Source organism: Erythrolamprus reginae, chromosome 1, assembly GCF_031021105.1.
Source record: "Erythrolamprus reginae isolate rEryReg1 chromosome 1, rEryReg1.hap1, whole genome shotgun sequence".
Taxonomy (NCBI): domain Eukaryota; kingdom Metazoa; phylum Chordata; class Lepidosauria; order Squamata; family Dipsadidae; genus Erythrolamprus; species Erythrolamprus reginae.
Window position 1 is genome coordinate 244247341 of NC_091950.1, and position 25237 is coordinate 244272577.

General features: G+C 42.5%; 1 protein-coding gene across 1 annotated transcript in view; it reads left to right on the plus strand.

Moving 5' to 3' along the window:
- RANBP17 (RAN binding protein 17) overlaps positions 1–25237 on the plus strand; it is a 264626-nt gene that overhangs the window by 36192 nt on the left and 203197 nt on the right. Inside the window, exons 13-14 of the mRNA XM_070732698.1 lie at positions 6102–6207; positions 7921–8056. Coding sequence (XP_070588799.1) covers positions 6102–6207; positions 7921–8056 — 242 coding nt within the window. The remainder of the gene's footprint in view (positions 1–6101; positions 6208–7920; positions 8057–25237) is intronic.

Sequence of the window (25237 nt, forward strand, 5' to 3'; positions counted from 1 at the left end):
TAACTGGTATGTTCTGAATCAGGGGTTCCAGGCTATTTTAAAAGAAATATCCTGGAATCCCAGTCAAGGGAAGGTACTAAATTCAATATTTCACACATCAAGCTTCACTCAAAGTTGTGCCAATTGTGTTTGGGAATTCAATTCTCATCTTCCTCACAGTATATTAGGTGGACTAGGTGGAATAGGTGGACTTACAAGGAAGGAGGAGACCGAGTCGGAGCCAGAGATTGAAACTCATGTTACTGAGCCCACATGGAGTCTGTACTAAAACCATGTAAGACTGTAGAGGGACTGGAGACTGGGAGCAGAGGAGAAAAAGTGATTGTGGATCCAGAGAAAGAACTGAGAGTGCCAGCCAGTGGCAGTGGCTGGCACCAAAGATCCCAAGATCCTAGAAAACAATATACTTGGACTTCTCCTTGGTCATTGAACTTTTCTCTCCAGAACTCACTCTTTAGAACTGGTGCTGTGTTGCTGACCTGATGGAATATCATCTTAATTATTTCCTATATTTTTTGCACTCTACAACTTTAGCACTTTATAACTTTAACGATTTTTTAATAATTATATGTTATTCTATTAAGATCTTGAGAATAACGTAGTGTTAATTAGTATCCTATTTTAGTGTAATTGATTTTTATATTGTTTTTTAATTGAATCTATATTGAATTTTTAATAATTAATATTTTAGCTAATTTCTTAGAAGGGGTTTTAAAACTAATGAATTATTGGGGTGGGTATGATGATATGTATGAAATGAATGATTGTTATGGATGGGCTGGGTGGAACTTTGGTATGGATGAATTAAATGGAAATGGTATGAATGATTTGATTAGCCTACCTGACACAGGAGAGGCAGGAGGGGAGGGGGCACCGATGTCTGAGGTGGTAGAGGGTCGGAATATTCCGGTCCTGCTGGGGAGAGGCAGATATGGCGGGGGCCACAGAGCTAGCCGTTCCAGGGGAACAAGAGATCGTTGCGTAATAACGATCCCTTGTTCCGGCTCTGTGAACCCAATCCTGGGTGCTGGTGATGAGTGTAATTCTGGCCCTGGGCTCAAGCTGCTGCTACTCAATGCCAGGTCGGTGGTAAATAAAGCTCTCCTCATCCGGGATCTGATCCTGGATGAGGAGGCCGACTTGGCATGTGTTACTGAAACCTGGCTGGGCCCAGAGGGAGGAGTCCCTCTCTCTGAAATTTGCCCAGCCGGGTTTCAGATATGGCATCAGCCTCGACCCCAGGGAAGGGGGGGAGGAGTGGCTATTATAGCCAGGGAGAGCCTTAGCTTGCGTAGACTCGTTGCTCCAGAGATTGCGGGCTGCGAGTCCCTCCTGGTGAAGTTGGACTTAGGGGTCCAGGTGGGCTTGTTTCTCACGTACCTGCCTCCCAGCTGCGTGTCACAAGCCCTGCCTGTGCTACTCGAGGAGGTAGCCGGGTTGGCGGTGGGGTTCCCCAGACTTATTGTCTTGGGGGACTTTAACCTGCCGTCGCTCGGTGAAACCTCTGGACTGGCACAGGAGTTCATGGCCACCATGACAGCCATGGACCTGACCCAAGTAGTACAGGGTCCGACTCATGAGGGGGGGCATGCACCCGACATGGTATTCCTCTCTGAGCAACTGAGTAATGGTCTGAGACTCAGGGGCTTAGAAGTGTTGCCTGTGTCATGGTCAGACCATTTTCTACTGCGGCTTGACTTCCTGGCTCCAATCCTTCCCCGCAGGGAGGCGGAACCGATTAAGCTGTTCCGCCCCAGACGCCCCAGACGCCTGATGGATCCAGAGGGCTTTCAGAAGGCGCTTGGGGTTATTCCAGATACACTCGTACACAGTTCGGCGGAGTCTCTGGCTGAGGCCTGGAACAAGGCTGCAGCGGAGGCTCTTGACCGAATTGCGCCGTTGCGACCTCTCCGCGGCACTAGACCCCGTAGAGCTCCATGGTTCAACGAGGAGCTCCGGGAGTTGAAACGCCAGAAGAGACGTCTAGAGAAGCGATGGAGGAAGAGCACATGTTAAGACTTACAAAGTGGCGCTCAAGGCGGCAAGATGCGTGTATCATTCCGCCTTGATTGCATCAGCGGAATCCCGCCCGGCCGCTCTGTTTAGGGTGACCCACTCCCTTCTTAATCAGGGGGGAGTTGGGGAGCCCTTGCAGAGTAGTGCCGAGGATTTTAACACGTTTTTCGCTGATAAAATCGCTCGGATCCGAGCGGACCTCGACTCCAATTGGAATACAGAGTCGACTGACAACGAGTCAGTTGAGGTGACTGGGGCACGTACTTGTCCACCTGTCTGGGAAGAGTTTGATCTGGTGACACCTGATGAAGTGGACAAGGCCATTGGAGCTGTGAGTTCCGCCACCTGTTTACTGGATCCGTGTCCCTCCTGGCTGGTTTCGGCCAGCAGGGAGGTGACACGGAGCTGGGTCCAGGAGATTGTCAACGCTTCTTTGGGGAGAGGGTCCTTCCCGGATCCCTACAAGGAGGCACTTGTGCGCCCCCTCCTCAAGAAGCCTTCCCTGGACCCAGCCATTCTCAACAACTATCGACCAGTCTCCAACCTTCCCTTTATGGGGAAGGTTGTTGAGAAGGTGGTGGCGCTCCAGCTCCAGCGGTCCTTGGAAGAAGCCGATTATCTAGGTCCTCAGCAGTCAGGATTCAGGCCCGGCTACAGCACGGAAACTGCTTTGGTCGCGCTGATGGATGATCTCTGGCGGGCCCGGGACAGGGGTTTATCCTCTGTCCTGGTGCTTCTTGACCTCTCAGCGGCTTTCGATACCATCGACCATGGTATCCTTCTGCACCGGCTGGAGGGGCTGGGAGTGGGAGGCACTGTCCTTCAGTGGTTCTCTTCCTACCTCTCTGGCCGGTCGCAGTCGGTGTTAGTGGGGGGTCAGAGGTCGACCTCTAGGTTACTCCCTTGTGGGGTGCCTCAGGGGTCGGTCCTCTCCCCCCTACTATTTAATATCTACATGAAACCGCTGGGTGAGATCATCCAAGGGCATGGGGTGAGGTATCATCAGTATGCAGATGATACCCAGCTTTACATCTCCACCCCTTGTCCAGTCGGCGAAGCAGTGGAAGTGATGTGCCGGTGCTTGGAGGCTGTTGGGGTCTGGATGGGTGTCAACAGACTCAAACTCAACCCGGATAAGACGGAGTGGCTGTGGGTTTTGCCTCCCAAGGACAATTCCATCTGTCCATCCATCACCCTGGGGGGGGAGTCACTAACCCCCTCAGAGAGGGTCCGCAACTTGGGCGTCCTCCTCGATCCACAGCTCACATTAGAGAAACATCTTTCAGCTGTGGCGAGGGGGGCGTTTGCCCAGGTTCGCCTGGTGCACCAGTTGCGGCCCTATTTGGACCGGGAGTCACTGCTCACAGTCACTCATGCCCTCATCACCTCGAGGCTCGACTACTGTAACGCTCTCTACATGGGGCTACCTTTGAAAAGTGTTCGGAAACTTCAGATCGTGCAGAATGCAGCTGCGAGAGCTATCATGGGCTTTCCTAAATTTGCCCATGTCACACCAACACTCTGCAGTCTGCATTGGTTGCCGATCAGTTTCCGGTCACAATTCAAAGTGTTGGTTATGACCTATAAAGCCCTTCATGGCACCGGACCAGAATATCTCCGGGACCGCCTTCTGCCGCACGAATCCCAGCGACCAGTTAGGTCCCACAGAGTTGGCCTTCTCCGGGTCCCGTCAACTAAACAATGTCGTTTGGCGGGACCCAGGGGAAGAGCCTTCTCTGTGGCGGCCCTGACCCTTTGGAATCAACTCCCCCCAGATATCAGAGTTGCCCCCACCCTCCTAGCCTTTCGTAAGCTCCTTAAAACCCACCTCTGTCGTCAGGCATGGGGGAATTGACATGTTCCTTCCCCCTAGGCTTATAAAATTTATGTATGGTATGCTAGTGTGTATGACTGGTTTTTAACTTGTGGTGTTCTTAAAATTAATTTAATATTGGATTTGTCTTGTATTGCTGTTGCTGTGAGCCGCCCCGAGTCTGCGGAGAGGGGCGGCATACAAATCTGATTAAACTAAAACTGAAACTTTCTCTTTCTTGCTCTTTTTCTTTCTCTCTTTTACCTTCCCTTCCTCTATTTCTTCTTTTCTTTCTCCTTCCTACCTTCTTCCCTCCCTCCCTTCCTTCAGTCCTTCCTCTCTTACTCTCCCCTTTCATAAGTTTCCTTCCTTCCTTCCTCTGTTCCTGTCCCTTCCCTCTTTCTTTCTTTTTCTTTCTTTCTTTCTTTCCTTCCCTCCCTCCCTCCATTTCTTGCTTTCCTTCCTCCCTTCTTTCCTCCCTCACTCCCTTCTTTCACTCCTTCCTCTCTTACTCTCCCCTTTCACACCTTTCCTTGCTTTCTTTGCACCCTTCCTCTGTTCCTGTCCCTTCCCTCTTTCCTTCCTTCCTTCCTTCCCATTAGTATTGGATTGGATTGTGAAATAAGGGGTACATTTGCTGGTGACCCTTACTTGGTTGATGGTGTGTGCTCGTAGGAACTCAATAACGGCGAAGGGGCGATGAGGGAGAGAATGGGAGGCTCAGGACTCCGTCAGTCTCAGCGCTGGCTGTCAGCTTTTCTTTTTAGCGCTGGGGAGGAGCAGAAGGGCCGGCTTGCCTCCCCAGCGCTAAAAAGAAAAGTTGACAGCCAGCGCTGCGACTGACGGAGTCCTGAGCCTCCCATTCTCTCCCTCATCGCCCCTTTGCCGTTATTGTGTTCCTACGAGCACACACCATCAACCAAGTAAGGGTCACCAGCAAACGTACCCCTTATTTCACAATCCAATCCAATACTAATCACAAATGCAAACTGTTCAATGCAAGGAGCATAATTAACAAGCTGTCTGAATTCCTCCTACTAAACACTGACACCTTTGACATTATCTTTGTCTTGGAAACATGACTAAATTCATCTGTCCCTGACTCCATCATCACAACAGGAAACTGTTGCGGAGAGGGGCGGCATACAAATCCAATAAATAATAAATAAATAAACTAAGTATAATCTTTGAAAAATCATTCAGTACCAGTTCACTACCAAAACTGGTCACTAGCCACAGTCATCCCGATCTTCAAAAAAGGAGATCCCAGTCTAGTTGAAAATTACAGACCAATTTCTCTATGCTGCGTCACATGCAAAGTCATGGAATCAATCATAAACCAATCAATTACCCTTCACCTAGAAACTAATAATCTGACATTTTGGTTTTAGGAAAAAAATATCTTTTAACCTGCAACTCCTTCACTGCAAAAATACATGGACAACACATCTCAATCAGGGCAAATCAATAGACGCAATTTACATAGACTTCTGTAAAGCCTTCGACTCAGTAGTTCATGATAAACTATTTCTAAAACTGAAATCCTATGGCTTCTCAGGATCCCTGCATGACAAGAAGTTGTCAAAATAGGGAGGTGCCATATCTTCAAGAGTTGTTAACCTAATCCTACATAGCTTCTTCACTTATAATATTACTCTACTAACCAGAGCATACAAAACTTTTGCCCGACCAATCTTTGAATACAGCTCATCTGTCTGGACCCACACCACATTTCAGACATAAATACATTAGAAAGCATCCAGAGATACTTTACAAGAAGAGTCCTCCACTCCCCTACTCGCAACAGAATACCATACACAATCAGACTTGAAATCCTAGGCTTAGAAATCTTGGAGCTTCATCACAACAACAACAACAACAATAATGATGATGATGATGTACATAATACTTAGCAGCAGTTTTTAACAAATAAAATCACAACCATGGAATTAAAATCTCATCTAAAGAATATGAGAAAGATCAGAAAGATCAGAAACTTGGTGAATAGAAATTGTTAGCAATGTTTGTTTTAATAGTTCAGTGTAACATAAACTGAGAATACAATACTAATATTTTGATCAATAAATGTCAAAACTAGCCCATCCTTGTTTCTCATAAGTATTACAGAATAGCCTTGGAAAATTATCTGCTTTTCTTCTTATTAACATAATTTCCTAGTAAGCATTAGAATTCAGAATAAATATTTTATGGGAATCCGCAGCAAATATTTAACTGAAAATTTATTTTCTTTTTCATTTTCCCTGCAATCCAGGACGTTTGGCATGGCTTGTCTATCTTGTTGGAACTGTTGTAGGAGGAAGATTAACTTATACCAGTACAGATGAACATGATACAATGGATGGTGAACTATCCTGTCGGTACGTATTAACAGAATAGAACTTTATGTCACAAGAATAAAATATATTTGAATAAAATCGTATTTTTACAGTATGTCTAAACAGCTTTTAAATTTTTGTGAAATAAATTTTTTTGCTAATGAGCCCCAATACAGACCCTGCTGAGAATGGATTTTCAAAATTGACATGGGTTAAGATTACCTAGAAGAGAAGCTGGGTTCATTATTGAGCACACCAGAAGTATAGTATAAATAAATAAATAGTATAAATAAATAGCCAGAAGAAGTATAAATAAAAAAGAAGTATAAATAGCCAGAAGAAGTATAAATGCCAGAAGTATAGCCAATAAGATATCAGAATTCCTCCTCCTTCTTGACTCCTCAGTCTTTGATATTATCTTTGTTTGTGAAACATGGCTCAATGCATCCTACTCAGACTCCATTATTACAACAAGGAACTATCTTGTCTTTCGTTATGACCGTGAATCCCTCAGAGAAGGCGGGGTAGCTATATTCTACAAAAAATCTAAACCTAAAAAACATCAAAGTTGCACAGGATCTTTTACTCCCTGAAACTATTATCTGTGATCTTTCCCAAAATACTGTACCATAATTTGCTTCTTACTATGCTACAGAGCTCTGGACTATGACATTGCACATGCAAACAAATTATCAGAACTACTAACTACTCACTTAGGCTACCCATCATCTTCCTCGGAGACTTCAACCTACCACACATCAACTGGACATTAAGTGAATGTAGCAGGGAACCTATCCACTCTACTATATATAACACCGTAACCAATCTGGGACTTGATCAACTAGTAACTAACAATACTAGAGTAGATAACTGTCTAGAACTCATCTTCTGCAACAGCAAAAGTACAATATATGGCTTACAAATAATAGAACCTTTCTCCAACAGTGACCACAGCATGATAAACTTCAGTCTCAACCTAAGCCACACCGAGATCCATCCAAATAATGTGACACAGAAATTTAACTTCAAAAAAGCGAACTATGAACCCATTGATACCCATCTCTCAACATTAAACTGGCAAACTTTATTCGCAAACTGCAACTCTACGGATGACTTCTACAACACATTCTTGCTCGAGATGAAAATAATAATCAGACCTTACGTACCATTAACATCTACCTCAATCGAGAAAAATAACCTCCCCATCTCAATAAGAAAATTACAAACGAAAAAAAAAATCTCTCTGGCATAAAAACGAAAAAGGACAAGTAGCAAACTTCAAAAGCCGTTATAAAAGCATATGCAAATCATTACCTTTATAACTGCAAACTGTCACTGTAAGCATACTTGCTAAAGAAGAATTACCTGTAATTCATAAAGGAATGTTTACAGCTTCACTTGTTGAGTGCAAGAGCTGGCGTAGATTCATGAAGAGCTGCTCTAGTATTTAGCTCTCTAATGTTTTTTAACCTATAAATTTCTAGAACCCAATTCAGGATTGTACCTGGAGTTGGCTTTTCTCCAGATCGGGCAAAAACTAAATAATATTGTATAAATGCTGTGGTAAATTCAGACAATCAATCACCAAGCCTTTTTCCTTAAGAGGAACTACACTATATAAATTAGATGGATGGATTACTTTTGCTAGAGTGCACGAAGATGTCAGATTTAATGTTCAGCGAAATGCCAGAAGTTTTGTTTTGTTTTTTATTTGCGTATCAAAGTTAAACATAACGTTTCTGTTTTTCATTTCAGAGTTTTTCAACTGATTTCCTTGATGGATGGCCAGTTACCACGTTGTAGCAATGAGAAAGTAGAACTTGCAATACTCTGGTTTTTGGATCAGTTCCGTAAAACATATGTAGGAGATCAACTTCAACGCACATCAAAAGTAGGTGCTTTTCCTAGCTACTCCACCCCTTTATTTTAATCAGTCTGTTTAAAAATATATGCATTGCAAGGCAGCTTAGAATCGTTAATCCTATCCCAGAATTCCACTTGTGCTTTTACATTCAGGAAGAGCCCTGTTACTTTCAGAAGGAAATAATCTCTGCTTACAGAAAGATCTGTTTAGTTCATTGAAAAGAATGTACAAGCTCTTTGGATGAAGGAGCATTTTTGTAAGCACAGAAGCTGCCAATTCTTGGAACAGAATTGCTTAGCTATTATGACTAGTCTGCAGATATTTGAATGATGTTTTTTATCTTTGCAGTCAAGTTCAGTTTGGTGTGCCGTATGTAAGGTTTTCATCAGTTGTATTCATTAAACAGTTTGAGATTTCATTACATTTTGTCTTTTATTTCAAGCATTTAAAAGGTTTGGTATATAGTATTATGTGTCACAGTTGGATATGCAAGATTTATTATTTTAATAGCTCTGTGTTTGACAGTTGCTCATTTATGTGCTTTTTACTGTATCTCACACATTATTTGGCTTTTTCTGCATTTCAAACAGAGGAGGGGATAAGCCAGATACGTTCTTTAAGAAAAGTGCCATTAATTCACTCTAACTTTAGGCGACACACATAATATTAAAAAGCTCATCAGATGTTTCTGAGAAATGCTGGAAGACTTTTGTTTGTGCTTCAAGCAAGCCTTTTTCAAACAAATCTTTAACAATTTATAAAATGCTTTGGTGGTTGTTTTTTTACTTATCTGCTATAGTAATCAGGCTTTCTGGCATGGACAATCATTTTCTTTGTGGAAAGGGAAAATAAATAAGTAGTAGTGGCCAAATTGTTGAAATGAAGAAAAACGTAGGTTCCTTCAGTCTGATGGATGGTATTTTTACGGTGTTTTTTGTGATGGAATTATTTTCACATTAATGAGTGCAAAAGATCCCCCTATATGCCTGCTATGTTTCTTTTGTGTCACTGGTGATAGTGGAATCCATTCTAGATGAGTGGATTTTTGATCATTTGCAGTGCTGTCACTATCCTATATAAAGAGCCGGGGTGGTGCAGCAGGTAGAGTGCCGTACTGCAGGTCACTGAAGCGGACTGTAGATCTGCAGGTCAGTGGTTCAAATCTCATCACCGGCTCAAGGTTGACTCAGCCTTCCATCCTTCCGAGGTGGGTAAAATGAGGACCCGGATTGTGGGGGGCAATATGCTGGCTCTGTTAAAAAGTGCTATTGCTTACATGTTGTAAGCTGCCCTGAGTCTAAGGAGAAGGGCGGCATAAAAATCGAATGAATGAATGAATGAATGAATGAATGAATGAATGAATGAATAGAAAAACTGCACAATATACGAAAAGATGAATGATTGTTGCAAAGAGCTTCAGGGAAACTTTTCCTCCATGGCTTCTTAACATGTTACACCAAGAAGTTAGAAGAGCTATGCTGGGTGAGAACAGATGCCCCGTTCCGTAATCTGGTTCAAAATAGGAAGCCAGACAAGTTTTCCATAAGACATAAGGACAGTTTGTTTTGAGGTACTTAAACAGTTGACTTTCAGCCTGGTATTTTATGCCATAGTGTTCCTTATATGGACTAATAATACTGGATCGTTATGTAAATAAGTTTAATATGAATTTTCAGGGAAACTAACAAAAAGCTTGTTTATTATAAATCTACAATAGCAAGGTGATTTAGATTGGCATTGCAGAAATGGATTGAAATCATGGGCAATGAGCAAACGTAGGGCACAGTTTCTCTTCTATCAAAGTTCTAAATATTTTGAGTTTATTTATTTTTTTATATACCAATGTAATATTTTAATCCTATAGTTTAAATGTCTGCTTGTCAACCATTTTTTTTTCTTTAAAGGAACTTACATCTCCATTTTTCCTTGTGCTGTAGCAGTATTTGTAGCAGCAGAGGGCATTATATCCCTACAGTAAATCCTCTTGCATAAATCAACCTTCGTACATTTTCTCATATTGATTAGGATTTATCCTTGGAAATAGAAATTTAAAGTGATGTAAAAATGGATCTAGTACTGTACTTGGGAAAATGGATCTAGTAGTTGGGATAACAGCCATTTATATGGCCCTTAGATATTTTAAATTTATGGAAGGATCCATTTATACCTTTCCTTTTTTGCAGCTGTGTTGGAATAGTGTAGGGGATTAAATGAATTTAGGCATTTGCAATAAAACTCAGCATGAGGGGTCCTCAGCTGTTTTCTGCTATTAGGTACATTTGGAGTTTGGGAACATGAATGCTCTTAAATGGCTATTGTGGGCTTTGTTTATTCAGAAAATAGCAGGAGAATACAGTACATTTAACAAAATGCTAACTCACAAGAGTTCTACCTGATATCCCTCTAGTTTATAAAACTCACACAGAATAATATCTGCCACTTAACTTTAACCTGGCAGATGAGCATAGTGCTAAACAATGCAATGGGATCAACTACCCATCATTTTTATTGGCTAAGAATAGCTGATGGATCCCATTTGGGGCATTGAAGCATTATTGAAGATAAAGATGATGCTAGTTGTTGAAACTTTGTTTTGCAGCATGCCAGTTTCCATTGTTTTAAAAAAGAAAATCTAAAATAATGGGACCTGGAACCTGGTAGGTACCAAAGCAGGTATTTTGGACTTATTAGTGCCCATCCACATTAGGGATCCTAAAGCCACTGTATATGTTGTGTTGGGGTATGATTATATATACTCCAAATTTCTGTTATTTAATGACTGTAAGAAACACTTACGGTAGATTTATTGCTATACCATTCCAATATTCAAATTGCAATGGAATTTAGCCAACATATTTGTTTTTTCTCTCTCCACTAAATCCCATTGTTCCCAAAAGAGGTTCTGCCCAAATAAGTATGGATATTGTGATCCTGCGATGCATATGTTTGATTCTTGAAATATATCTTTTGTTTGTTAAAGTTCTACATTTTATGCTGTCAAAACTATATATGCTTTTTATATATTTTATTTAATATAATTATATTTTCTAGAGGAAATAAAAGCAATAGGGTACTATTAGAAGCTGTTGTGGGAAATGTTTCCTTCTCTTCTATGTGCTACATATTGTATTGCCATGGTTTTTAATAATGTTTATGGGATTGCATTTCAACATCATTGGCTCCCTGAGTAGTTTTTCCTGGAGAAGGAAGGAAGGAATCAAATATATCCCATTGAATGGATTTCTGTGGTCAGTGCACTGAGTTTTTCCTTCCATTTAATTGCCTAATCTTTTATGCAGTACATAAATGGCCTGGGCAAGGTTACTGAAGAAATATTCTAGAATATTAACACTGGAGAGAGGATATTTACATTTGTCATTTTATAATTGTATGTTTATAAGATAGCAATGATATGCAGCAATGAGCACTTTCACTCCTTTGCATGTTCGTTTTATCTGTTACATCACTACCATACTGTTGAGTTGAATATAAAATGATTTTCTTGTACTAATAAGAAGTATGTTAACCTTGATGTAAATCTGGAAAAGGAGGGTATATGGTGATAGATCACATTTTAATTAAATTTAGGAAATAATTAACTATTAGCTAAGATCTGTTACTACCCAACTACAATACTCTTTGTCTATAACTTCTTTCATCCTTCCTAAGCCAGTAACATGAGGACCCAGATTACTTGGGGGCAAAGAGCTGATTCTGTAAATAACTTAGAGAGGATTGTACAGCACTATGAAGCAGTATATAAGTCTAAGTGCTATTCTATTTTTGTATAGTATGTGTGAATAAATTTGGGAGAAAGGGTAAAGAGATGCTCCTAGAGATAAGATAGGGCCGTGATGATGAACCTGTGGCACATGTGCCATAGGTGGCGCCCATAGCCATATCAGAGGGCATACGAGGTGTTGCCCTATATGTCATTTCCAACACACATGCGCGTGCAGACCAGCTGATTTTCGGCCTTCTTTTAGGTCATTTTCGCTCTCTCCAACCTTCAGGAAAGCCTCCTGAAGTTTGGGGACAGCGAAAAATGGCCCAATGGGTGAACTGGAAGTTAAGAAACAAATTTCCAGTTGGCCCATTGGGCCATTTTCACTCTCCCCAGGCTTCAGGAGGCTTCCCTGAAACATGCAGATGGCGACAAAAAGACCAAACGTGATACCCGGAAGCTCGTTTCTGAACTTCCGGTTGTCCCGTTTGGCCGTTTTTTGCGATCCCCAGGGTTCAGGAGGCCATTGTGAGGCCAGTGGACATGCGTGAGGCGGGGCAACTGGGGGAGTGCACTTTTGCAGGGGGCAGTGCAGTGGTTGTGTACATGTGCAGGGGGAGCGCAGGGGGAGTGCAGGGGTGTAAGCACGCACACCTGCACACGCTTTTGGCACGCAAGCCAAAAAAGGTTTGCCATCACTGAGATAGGGTGTAGCTTGTAGCTACATAATGATGCAGCAAGACATTCAGAAGAAATCCACCTTAATTTTTCAAGTTCTGAAGGTAATGGCAGGGGGATTGTACTTTCACACTTGCAAGATTTGTTAATATAGTTGTACAATAAAATAGATTTGGCTTATTAGGTTGATTTTCCTGTCTGGTCTACCTAGTAAAGCTGACACTTCTACACTAGGCAAGTATTGTGACCCAGCCATTATTCTAAAATTGTCAGGCTTCACAACAGGATTCAGCAGTAAATCACAGTTTTCCAGTTACTTAATCTCTTTATGAAAGCACATGGCTTGACTTGGCAGAAGACTTTCAGGCATAACTAGATTAGGATCTTTGTTACAGATAAAATTTAACGAGATGAGACAGTCATGCAGTTTAAGTCAGCAGTTTAAAAGTTATTACTACACCCTCTCTTCATTTAGTGACTGCATCCTGATCCAGGAATTTTGGCATTAAATGAAATGGTTGCTAAGTGAACACATGTCTAAGAAACACCGAAAGATTTTTGGTTGCTGTTATCTTGCTCAAATAAATTTACATCCTACTGTGTCTTGTGACGTGCTCTTTTTAACAACACTTTTTTTCCCCCCTTAAAAGGCAAAGATAGCTCAGACAAGCTATCTCTTCCTGAGCTGGTTTTCTTAGCAGCACAAAGCTTTTATAAAAGGTGTTAATCATAGATTAATAAGCTTAGCTCTGTGACTTTAATTAGTTGATTAGAACTTTTCTTTTACTGCCTGAAACTGACCAGACCTTAATCTGTTTCACACCAAAGCTTTTGTTATCAGATGCATTAAATTAGATTGTAAATGCACCCATTAGTAAAAAAAAAAGAATTTTTATTACCATCATATTTGTGAAAGGTCACTAACTGAGGTAGTCACCAAACAAGGAGTGGTTGTATTGTGTTACTAAATATCATTCTTGCCTTTGTTTTCCAGAAAGAAAAACAAATCTCTTGAGTTTGGAGTGGTTACTAGGATGTCTTTAAATGGTGGCTTTTTTTTTTGTCACCTCTGATTGCCAAGTCAGGACAGTGGTTCCCCAAATTAATGGAGGGATTTCATTTAAGGGACTGAAAAGAATGTGTTTTGGAGAAAGTATTTTAGACTAGGGGGTCTAAATGGTATTTAAATTAAATGGAGGTCTAAATGGTATTTTAGACTAGGGGGGTTAAATGGTGGGCTGGGTTCTCTGATCATTAGTAATTTAAAGGCAACTATAAAACTATCAGGTTGGTGTGATCCACCTTGTGATGAGAATGTAAATTGTAATTTACTCACCCTTGTTTTCCAAGGGTTTGTTGTATTTATTTATTTATTGGATTTGTATGCCACCCCTCTCTGGAGACTCGGGGTGGCTAACAGCAACAATAAAGCAGTATACAATAGTAGTCTGATGTTAGAAATACTGTAATTAAAAGCCCATTAATATAAAAAAACCAAACATACATACATATAGTAGAATTATACAATAAACAAATTAACCACACAGATTCGATATACCTAACATCTATATATTATTAAAATGTCTGTTTCTGCAACCTTTAACTGGACGAAACAGTGCAACAGTGAAATTTGAGAAAGCTGTGCTTGCTTCAGGCTGATGCAGCACTTAACATTCTGCTGTATTTCCATGTTCCATGGCAGTTTCTGAGCCAGTCTTCCAATTCCTGGCTTTCTCCCCCACCCCAGAGTAGCCACTTACCTGCCTGCTGGGAAGGGAAGGAGGAAAGAGGGAAGAGTCTACGGAGAGGGGTGGCATACAAATTTAATAAATAAATAAAATAAATAAATATAAGAAAGAAACAGGGAAGGAGGAACCCCATGTACGTCAAACAATCCCAGCCCATGTCATCCCCTGCACATCAAATTCGCACTCCCCTCCCATACACAGTCCCTGACCCATATGGCACCTCTCACATATCCCCAAGCACTCCTAGGCACCTTCCCGAGCCTTGTTATTCCCCTGCACCTCCCCAACCTATGCAACATCTTTCAAATAACCCCATGACCCATGCAGCACCTGTTGTGCCTCTGCATATTGTTCCCAATTTCCACCCGCCCCCTACTTCTCATGCACATCTGCATTGCCCTCCCCATTCGAAGGCTAGCAGGCAGCCACTTGCCTGCCTGCTGGCCTTGGACTTGTAACTTCCTTCCTTCCTTCCTTCCTTCCTTCCTTCATTCATTCATTCATTCATTCATTCATTCATTCATTCTGTTATTCTGTTTACGTAAGAAAATACATTTAAAATGATTCAATAGGGCACAGATTTTTCTAGTACAGTGGAACCTCGACATACGAGCAGCTCTACTTACGAGCTACTCGAGATAAGAGCTGGGAGGGGAGCGACATTTTTGTTCGCCTCCCGAGCTCACATTCGGGATACGAGCGCCAAGGAGCTGTCTCCTGAAGCCGAACACTAACTTCCGCGTTCGGCTTCAGGAGACAGCTCCTTGGCGCTCGTATCCCGCGTGTTTTAAAAGGTTGCAGCCGGCCTGGGGGGCTCGCTGGGGTGCTGGCAAGCCCCCCAGGCCGGCTGCAACCTTTTAAAACACGCGTGCCGCTTCGCAGCTGTCTTCTGAAGCCGAACGCTAACTTCCGCGTTCGGCTTCAGGAGACAGCTGCGAAGTGGCGCGCGTGTTTTAAAACGTCGCAGCCGGCCTGGGGGGCTCGGGGGGAAGCCCCCGAGCCCCCCAGGCCGGCTGCGACGTTTTAAAACACCCGCGCCGCTTCGCAGCTGTCTCCTGAAGCCAAACGCTAACTTCCGCGTTCGGCGGCAGCGGGTTTTTTTGTTGTTGCACGGATTAATTGACTTTACATTGTTTCCTATGGGAAACAATGTTTCGTCATACGAGCGTTCCGACTTACGAGCCTCCTTCTGGAACCAATTAGTCTCGTAAGTCGGGGTTCTACTGTACAGTGATTCCCCGAGTTTCGCGATCTCGATCTTTGCGAAACGCTATATCGCGATTTTTCCACCCGATGATGTCACTCCCTTCCTTTCTCATCTTTCTTTCTCTCTCTCTTTCTCTATCTTGCTTCTTCCTCTCTCACACTCTCTTCCTCCCTCTCTCATCTCTTTCTTTCCTTCTCTCTCTTTCTCTATCTCTCCCCCTCTTGCTCTCGAACGGCAAGCGAGCAGCCGGGCGGGCGGGTGAACGGGCAAGCGGAGCGGCCGGGCGGGCAGGTGAACGGGCAAGCGAGCAGCCGGGCGGGTGGGCGAACGGGCAAGCGGAGCGGCCGGGCGGGCGGGTGAACGGGCAAGCGGAGCGGCCGGGCGGGCGGATGAACGGGCAAGCGAGCAGCCGGGCGGGCGGGTGAACGGGCAAGCGGCAAGCGATCTTGGGGTTTCCCCTTTGCCTGGGCGGCGGGAAGACCCAGGGAAGGTTCCTTCGGCCGCCCAACAGCTGATCTGCTCCGCAGCGCGGCAGCAGCGAGGAGCCGAAGATGGGGTTTCCCCGTTGCCTGGGTCCCTGAGCATTGCCTTTATGCTCCGGCCAATGGAATGAATGAATGAATGTTAGTTAAATGTTTTTTTAATTATGTGGGGTTTTAAGACTAGGTTTTTTGCCATTGTTAGGTTTTATATTGGGTTTCTTAGATTTTCTATTATTTTGACCGTTTCTAGGGTGGCCTAGAAATCCAAAAAAAAAAACAAAACAAACAAACAAACAAACAAACAAACAAACAAACGTACACTTAGTGAATAGGTTGACGGTGGTGAGGGAATTATTGGTTCAGCAGACTGATGGCATTTGGGAAAAAAACTGTTCTTGTGTCTAGTTGTCTTGGTGTACAGTACAGTGCTCTATAGTGTCATTTTGAGGGTAGGAGTTAAAACAATTTATGTCCCGGGTGCAAGGGATCAGTAAATATTCTCACAGCCCTCTTTTTCACTCGTGCAGTATACAGGTCCTCAATGGAAGGCAGGTTGGCAGCAATTGTTTTTTCTGCAGTTCTGATTATCCTCTGAAGTCTGTGTCGGCCTTGTTGGGTTACAGAACTGAACCAAACAACATAGAGGTGCAGATGACAGACTCAGTAATTCCTCTGTAGAACTGTATCAGCAGCTCCTTGGGCAGTTTGAGCTTCCTGGGTTGGTGCAGAAAGAACATTCTTTCTTGGGCTTTTTTCATGATGTTTTTGACGTTAGGTTTCCATTTTAGATCTTGCAATATGGTAGAACCTAGAAATTTGAAGGTCTCTACTGTTGATACTATGTTGTCTAGTACTGTAAGAGGTGGTAGAATAGGAGGATTTTTCCTAAAGTCTACCACCATTTCTATGGTTTTGAGTGTGTTCAGTTCCAGATTGTTCCAGTCGCACCATGAAGCTAGTTGACCAACCTCTCATCTGTATGGGATTTCATCGTTGTCTCGAATGAGACCAATCACTGTTGTATCATCTGCAAACTTCAGTAGTTTAACAGATGGATCATTTGAGATGCATGGAATAGAGAGAAAGGAGAAGTGGTGAGAGCACCCAGCCCGGGGGGGGGGGGGGCTGTGCTAATTGTACAGGTATTTTATGTGATCTTGAGCAGCTTTACCTGCTGTTAGGAAGCTTGTGATCTACTTACAAATGTGTTCAGGTACTGCTAGCTTATTTAGTTTAGTTAGATTAGATTAGAAGAATGTTTGGTATGCTGGCATTGAATGTTGAACTAAAGTCTACAAAGAGTACCCTTGCATAGATCTTTGGAGATTTAAGATGTTGTAGGATGTTAGGCAGAGCCATATTACCAGCATCATCTGTTGATCTATTTGCTTGGTATGCAAATTACAGGGGGTCTAACAGTGGAACAGTGATAGTTTGCAAGTGGGACATCATTAGCCTTTCAAAGGTTGTCTACTGATGTTAGAGCAACTGGTCTGTAGTCATTCAGTTACTTGATGGAGGGTTTCTTCGGCACTGGGATGATAGTTTCATTTCATTTCATTTCATTTATTTAGATTTGTATGCCGCCCCTCTCCGCAGACTCGGGGCGGCTCACAACAGAATAACAGAAGACAATTTCAACAAATCTAAATTTCTACTAAAAACATTTTAAAAAACCCATTTTTCTAAGCACACATACATACACACATACCATTCATAAATTGTATATGCCCGGGGGAGATGTCTCAGTTCCCCCATGCCTGACGACACAGGTGGGTCTTAAGGAGTTTACGAAAGGCAAGGAGAGTAGGGGCAGTTCTAATCTCCGGGGGGAGTTGGTTCCAGAGGGTCGGGGCCACCACAGAGAAGGCTCTTCCCCTGGGACCCGCCAACCGACATTGTTTAGTTGACGGGACCCGGAGAAGGCCCACTCTGTGGGACCTAATCAGTCGCTGGGATTCGTGCGGCAGAAGGCGGTCTCGGAGATATTCTGGTCCAGTGCCATGAAGGGCTTTAAAGGTCATAACCAACACTTATTGTGACCGGAAGTTGATCGGCAACCAATGCAGACTGCGGAGTGATGGTGAAACATGGGCATACCTAGGTAGGCCCATGACTGCTCTCAAAGCTGCATTCTGCACGATCTGAAGTTTCCGAACACTTTTCAAAGGTAGCCCCATGTAGAGAGCATTACAGTAGTCGAACCTCGAGGTGATGAGGGCATGAGTGACTGTGAGCAATGAGTCCCGGTCCAGATAGGGCCGCAACTGGTGCACCAGGCGAACCTGGGCAAACGCCCCCCTCGCCACAGCTGAGAGATGTTTTTCTAATGTGAGCTGTGGATCGAGGAGGACGCCCAAGTTGCGGACCCTCTCTGAGGGGGTCAATAATTCCCCCCCCAGGGTAATGGACGGACAGATGGGATTGTCCTTGGGAGGCAGAACCCACAGCCACTCCGTCTTATCCGGGTTGAGCTTGAGTCTGTTTACACCCATCCAGGGCCCAACAGCCACCAGGCACCGGCACATCACTTCCACCGCTTCGTTGACTGGGCATGGGGTGGAGATGTAAAGCTGGGTATCATCCGCATATTGATGATACCTCACCCCATGTCCTTGGATGATCTTGCCCAGCGGTTTCATGTAGATGTTGAATAGCAGGGGGGAGAGGACCGACCCCTGAGGCACCCCACAAGGGAGAAACCTAGGAGTCGACCTCTGACCCCCCACTAACACCGACTGCGACCGGACAGAGAGGTAGGAGGAGAACCACTGAAGGACAGTGCCTCCCACCCCCAACCCCTCCAGCCGGTGCAGAAGGATACCATGGTCGATGGTATCGAAAGCCGCTGAGAGGTCAAGGAGCACCAGGACAGAAGATAAACCCCTGTCCCGGGCCCACCAGAGATCATCCATCAACGCGACCAAAGCGGTTTCCGTGCTGTAACCGGGCCTGAAACCCGACTGCCGGGGACCTAGATAATCGGCTTCTTCCAAGGACCGCTGGAGCTGGAGCGCCACCACCTTCTCGACAACCTTCCCCATAAAGGGAAGGTTGGAGACTGGACGATAGTTGTTAAGCACAGCTGGGTCCAGGGAGGGCTTCTTGAGGAGGGGGCGCACGAGTGCTTCTTTATAGAGTGATGGAAAAACTCCCCTCCCCAAGGAAGCGTTGGTAATCTCCTGGGCCCAGCTCCGTGTCACCTCCCGACTGGCCGAAACCAGCCAGGAGGGACACGGATCCAGTAAACAGGTGGCGGAACTCACAGCTCCAATGGCCTTGTCCACTTCATCAGGTGTCACCAGATCAAACTCTTCCCAGACAGGTGGACAAGTACGTCACAAGTACGTGCCCCAGTCACCTCGACTGACTCGTTGTCAGTCGACTCTGTTTTACAATTGGAGTCGAGGTCGGCCCGGATCCGAGCGACTTTATCAGCGAAAAATGTGTTAAAATCCTCGGCACTACTCTGTAAGGGCTCCCCAACTCCCCCCTGGTTAAGAAGGGAGCGGGTCACCCTAAACAGAGCGGCCGGGCGGGATTCCGCTGATGCAATCAAGGCGGCATGATACGCGCATCTTGCCGCCTTGAGCGCCACTTTGTAAGTCTTAATAAAAGCTCTTATAAGTGTTCGGTCGGATTCAGACCTACTCTTCCTCCATCGCTTCTCTAGACGTCTCTTTTGGCGTTTCAACTCCCGGAGCTCCTCGTTGAACCATGGAGCTCTACGGGGTCTAGCGCCACGGAGAGGTCGCAAAGGCGCAATCCGGTCCAGAGCCCCCGTCGCGGCCCTGTTCCAGGCCTCCGCGAGAGACTCCACCGAACTGTGGATGAGTGCCTCTGGAATAACCCCAAGCGCCGTTTGAAAGCTCTCTGGGTCCATCAGGCGTCTGGGGCGGAACATCTTCATTGGTTCCGCCTCCCTGCGGGGGAGGATTGGAGCCAGGAAGTCAAGCCGTAGTAGAAAATGGTCTGACCATGACAAAGGCAATACTTCTAAGCCCCTTAGTCTCAGACCATTACTCAATTGCTCGGAAAGGAATACCATGTCAGGTGCGTGCCCTCCCTCGTGAGTTGGACCCTGTACTACTTGAGTCAGGTCCACGGCTGTCATGGTGGCCATGAACTCCTGTGCCAACCCAGAGGTTTCGCCGAGTGACGGCAGATTGAAGTCCCCCAGGACGATGAGTCCGGGGAACTCCACCGCCAACCCGGCTACCTCCTCGAGTAGCACAGGCAGGGCTTTTGACACGCAGCTGGGAGGCAGGTACGTGAGAAATAAGCCCACCTGAACCCCTAAGTCCAACCTCATCAAGAGAGACTCGCAACCCGCAATTTCCGGTGCAATGAGTCTACGCAGGCAAAGGCTCCCCCTGGCTACAATAGCCACTCCTCCCCCCCTTCCCTGGGGTCGAGGTTGATGCCATATCTGAAACCCGGCTGGGCAAATTTCAGAGAGAGGAACACCTCCCTCCGGGCCCAGCCAGGTTTCAGTAATGCATGCCAGGTCGGCCTCCTCATCCAGGATTAGATCCCGGATGAGGAGAGCTTTATTTACCACCGACCTGGCATTAAGCAGCAGCAACCTGAGTCCAGGGCCAGAGTTACACTCATCACCAGCACCCAAGGTTGTGCTCACAGAGCCAGAACAAGGGATCGTTATTACACAACGATCCCTCGTTCCCCTGGAGTGCTTGAAGCTAGTGGAGTGCTTGAAGCAAGAACCTTGAAACTATTTGTAAGATGCAGTTGGTCCAGAATGCAGCATTGTTGATACTTACAGTTGCATCACAGTATACCCATCTGACTCCATTACCCCTTGAACTGCATTGCCCCCCCCCAAAAAAAGTTGGCTTACAACTACAGTTCAAGATGCTGGTTGTCACCTTCATGGTATAGAATTGAGTTACTTGCAAGACTGTTTATCTCCAATTGAATCTATCTGTTCATGGGTGCACATTCCAGGTTTCTTCTATTAAAACAGCTTCTTCTGATGGAACTCAGAAAGTATGCCTTTTCTGTTGTAGTGCCTGCCTTTTGGAACAACTCTCTCTCTTACTCCCCCCAAGATGTCCCCAATCTGTTGGCTTTCTATTTATCTAAATTAATAGAATGTCCTATGGGAAACAATATATACCGTCAAATCACTTTATTTTAAATGGGAATTAATAAGGGTGCAATTTTGTCCATTCCTTATAGCATCTTTGATTTAAATTGACCTGTTTTTTACTGGATATATAAAACAACATCCCTCCCCCATTGCAAACCTTTACCTTTTTACAGTGCATATGAAGTATCTGAATGTAGTTCAAACATTTCAGGGGTAGAGGAAACCGACTTTATTCATTCCCCTTCAGATTAAAGCTTTGCAACTTTAATAGTTAATTATGGAATATATGAAACATTGAAGGGCTTTTCTTCTTTTTCTTCTTCTGGTTTCAGGAAAACTATGCATCATTTTTATTACCAGAAAGTAAAGGATTATTCTGACAGGTGGTGGAAATTAGCAGACAGTTTTGAAATTGCATTGTGTGACCAGGAATTGGATCTTATTTTAATTCATCTTTTCTCAACTAGTAAATGAGGTTAATGCCATACATATTCAACTGATATGGGTGAAGAAATTGATCAACATAGCTGGAGGGCAACTTTCATTTATAGGTAAAGAGGCAGTGATAAATGGAAGCAATGTAGTGATGGTCACTAAATTCCTCAGCCATCAGGGCTTAAATAGTGTTAGTTGCTGATTACGGTAAAGGTATTGTCAGGATACAGAAATGGAATTGTGAAAGGAAATAGTCAACCAACCCCTTAATTATCAAATACAGAAAATACTAATTATATGTTAATTAGTTTTTCTCTTAATGTACTGAAATTGTTACTTTTTGTATAGCACAAATGGATAGTTATATCAACAATAAATAGGTTGTTTTAATAACTTTCTTGTACCTCCTGGGAAAACTGAATTCCAATTTTTAATATGCAATAATGTTTCTCTAGCCTTTAGGAGATGAAAATTATTAAGTAGCTTTATTTTTAAAAAAAGATTTTATAGCAGCTTTGGGAAGAATTATTTCATCGTGCATCAATTATTTTTAATTGAACTGAATATTTTTCAGATTGCATTAAATGGCTCTCATTTAACTTTAACATTTAGAGTTTAAAGAAGAATTTTATCAAAAAAATTGTGTAATTGCATCCCAGAATAGTTAAGAATGCTTTAAAGATGGTTGAACTTGATTTAAATAGAAATTTTCTAATTCTTTCTTAATTTACATAAACAATTAAGCTATGACATAATAAAAGAGTGAACAAATAAATAATACATTGTAGATCAAAATGCATATTTGGTCATTCCTGGAAAAAGAATGAAAGGAATGAATACAATAAAAAGATATATTGTGCATACATCTTAATTCTCGTTTGTATTTTTATAGTTATTATGAGTTTGGTCTCTATGTGCTTAAGTGAAGCTTCTCTGCTGTGGTTATTTTCTATGAAGTCAGAAATTATACTTTGCATTTCAAATCATAATTTGGAGTTCCATTCTCCAATGGGATACATAGACATGCATGATAGTAAACATGACATATGTATATAGATAAACTTCTGACAGGCAAGGATACATCTCATTTTTAAGTGAAATACTGGTTCAAGGCAGGGGTGAAATTCAGCAAGTTCTGACAGGTTCTGGAGAACCAGTGGTGGAAATGTTGAGTAGTTCGGAAAACTGGCATATACTACTATTGGTTGGCCCCAGAGTGGTGTGAGAATGGAGATTTTGCAATATCCTTCCCCCAGGAGTGGGAAGGGAATGGTGATTTTTCAGTATCCTTCCCCTGCCACGCCCACCAAGCCTCCTCTACAGAACCAGTAGGGGAAACTTTTGAATTTCACCCCTGGTTTAAGGATGTGAAGAATAATCTACTTAGCCTTTATGTTGGAATGGTTTGACATATAGAATTCTGGCTGTTAAATGAAAAAGGTGTCTTATTTTGTGGGTTTGTAAAATACAATCAGATTGTATACTTTCATATAATTCAGGCAAAATAGTAAGTCAGTGCAATAGGAAATTTTCTTTAATAGTAGTAGTCAGAAAATGTATATCAATAAGTATGTTCAGAAATAAAGGAATTACAGGTTCTAAGGTTAATATTTCCTTGATGTGCATTTATTACTTGACTCCAATCAAAGCTGTATGATAGCTTCAAAGAGGATTAAATATATAAAAGATATAATAATTTCAGAAACTGAGAAGTATTTTGTAGAAAGTAGCTATTGGGCATATTCAGTAAAAATCAGTCCAAAAAGGTGATACGATTCAATTGTGCTTCACAGAATTGAAATGAATGTGCTACATAAGGATCAGAATAAAATACCCAAGACGATTGTGTTTCTCTCTAATTGTTGAAGTGTTGGATAGTATAAAATAATGAGAATCAAGAAATATTTGCAAACATTGTCCCATCAATTTCAATCTCAATGTCCTGAGAATCTTGACCCATGAGCAATTTTAACTTATACAGTATATGATGGGTAATTAATTCATATCTTCTTCACTGGAAGACAATGGAAAATTATACAAGATATGACCTGTTTGGGTAATGTATTAAGAATTTATACGCTATCTTTAATATCTCTCTGTTAATGGCTACATTAAACATGCAATGGTTACACCTTTTGCAAATAAATATTAATATGTTTTAATCTTTCAGGAGAATGTGCATAATTGCTGATATTTACTATATATATTTTCAACAAGTAACGAAAACATTTTTAATTCAAAGGAATTATACCTTAAACTATATAAGTAATGAAACCGTATGTTTGTTAAGTAAGAATTAGAAACTATACAAAAATTCTAAAAGTGCTATTGGCAAAACATTTTCAGATTATCAAGTAACATTAGCAAAGGGAATTCCAAAAAGCAATTAAGTTGGGATTGCACCTAAGAAAGGAGTTTTTGTTTTGAGAAGGTAGGTTCCATTAAATGGCTAAAAAGGTCCCTTTTGCTTCTCATTTCATCTAATTTCTGCCACTACTTTGCGGCAGTACCATCCTCTCATTCCTGAAACATCAGGCCACCATGTCAGTTTACTTGGAAGCAGCTATGAAAATGGTGGTATAGTTAGTTATCGACTTAACAACTATCATTGTGCCTGGGATTATGATTGTAAGTTGTTATGGTTGTTTAAATCGGTCACCATATAGGAGTTGACCAGATTTTATGACAATCTTTGTGGTAGTGATGGTTAAGTGAACACCACAGTTTCTAAGTGGATCCATTTTAGCAAATGACATTCTTTTTTTTTGCTGGAAGCCAGAAGTAAACACCAGAAACTAACAAAAGTGTTGAAAATTGCTATCATATGATTGTAAGACACTGCAAACGCTGTTTGGCAAGCACTCCCATGACTGCAAGGGGTACAATCATTTAAACTTAGAAATGCAGTCATGGGTGGACTTTGGGAGGCCCCTTCTAACTTCTGACGGTCACTAACCCACTGGTTGTACGTTGACGACTGTAGCTCTGACTGTTTCTTAAACACTATCCTCCCCCCATCAATTTTGATTTATGTATTGCTTGAATAGCATTTTAAAAAGTACAATCCACATCTAGTTTAATTGAAATAAATTATTTAAATGTTTGAATGTGTGAATTACTTAGTTGATGCATGCATGAAAGTACAAAGCATATATTATTAAATCTGTAATTTGAGCACAGTGCAAAACATTTGTGGACTATGATCTTACTGTTGAACTATAGGTGCATTAATGGCTTGAATCAGTTGAAAGGTGTGTGTGTGTGTGTGTGTGTAATGCTTGTATAATTGATCCTTAGCTTATCCCCCCCCCCAAGAAATAGATCTCATAAAGGAACTAGAAATAAATCAAGATTCTTAACCATACGCATAAGCTAAAACATGTAAACCATCAAATGTACCTCTGTTGAAATTGTGATCTCTTGCTTATATATAAACCATTTCTTTCTTAAAAAAAAAAGAATAAATCACAGTAGGCCAAAAACAAATCAGACATTTTTAGTTTTTGTGCAGACAAGGCCTATGGATGTAAAAATAAACAGGGATCATTTGCTTGTTTGACCTATAGTAATTGAGATATAATGACTTTTTATGCACTTTATATGAAAACTTCAATCCCATACTAATTGAAAACAATATTGGATGCTACCCACATGAACACTTAATTTTGTTTATTATACAATTGTAAGGAAAATCCTGATTTTAGTGTCTTCTTTTGGCTAGACTTTTTAATAAAATGTACTATATCTATCTTTAAAGTGCTTAGCTAAGTTCACTACTAGCTCAGCTTTATTTTGTAGCAGCTAATGAAGCCATATTATGTTGT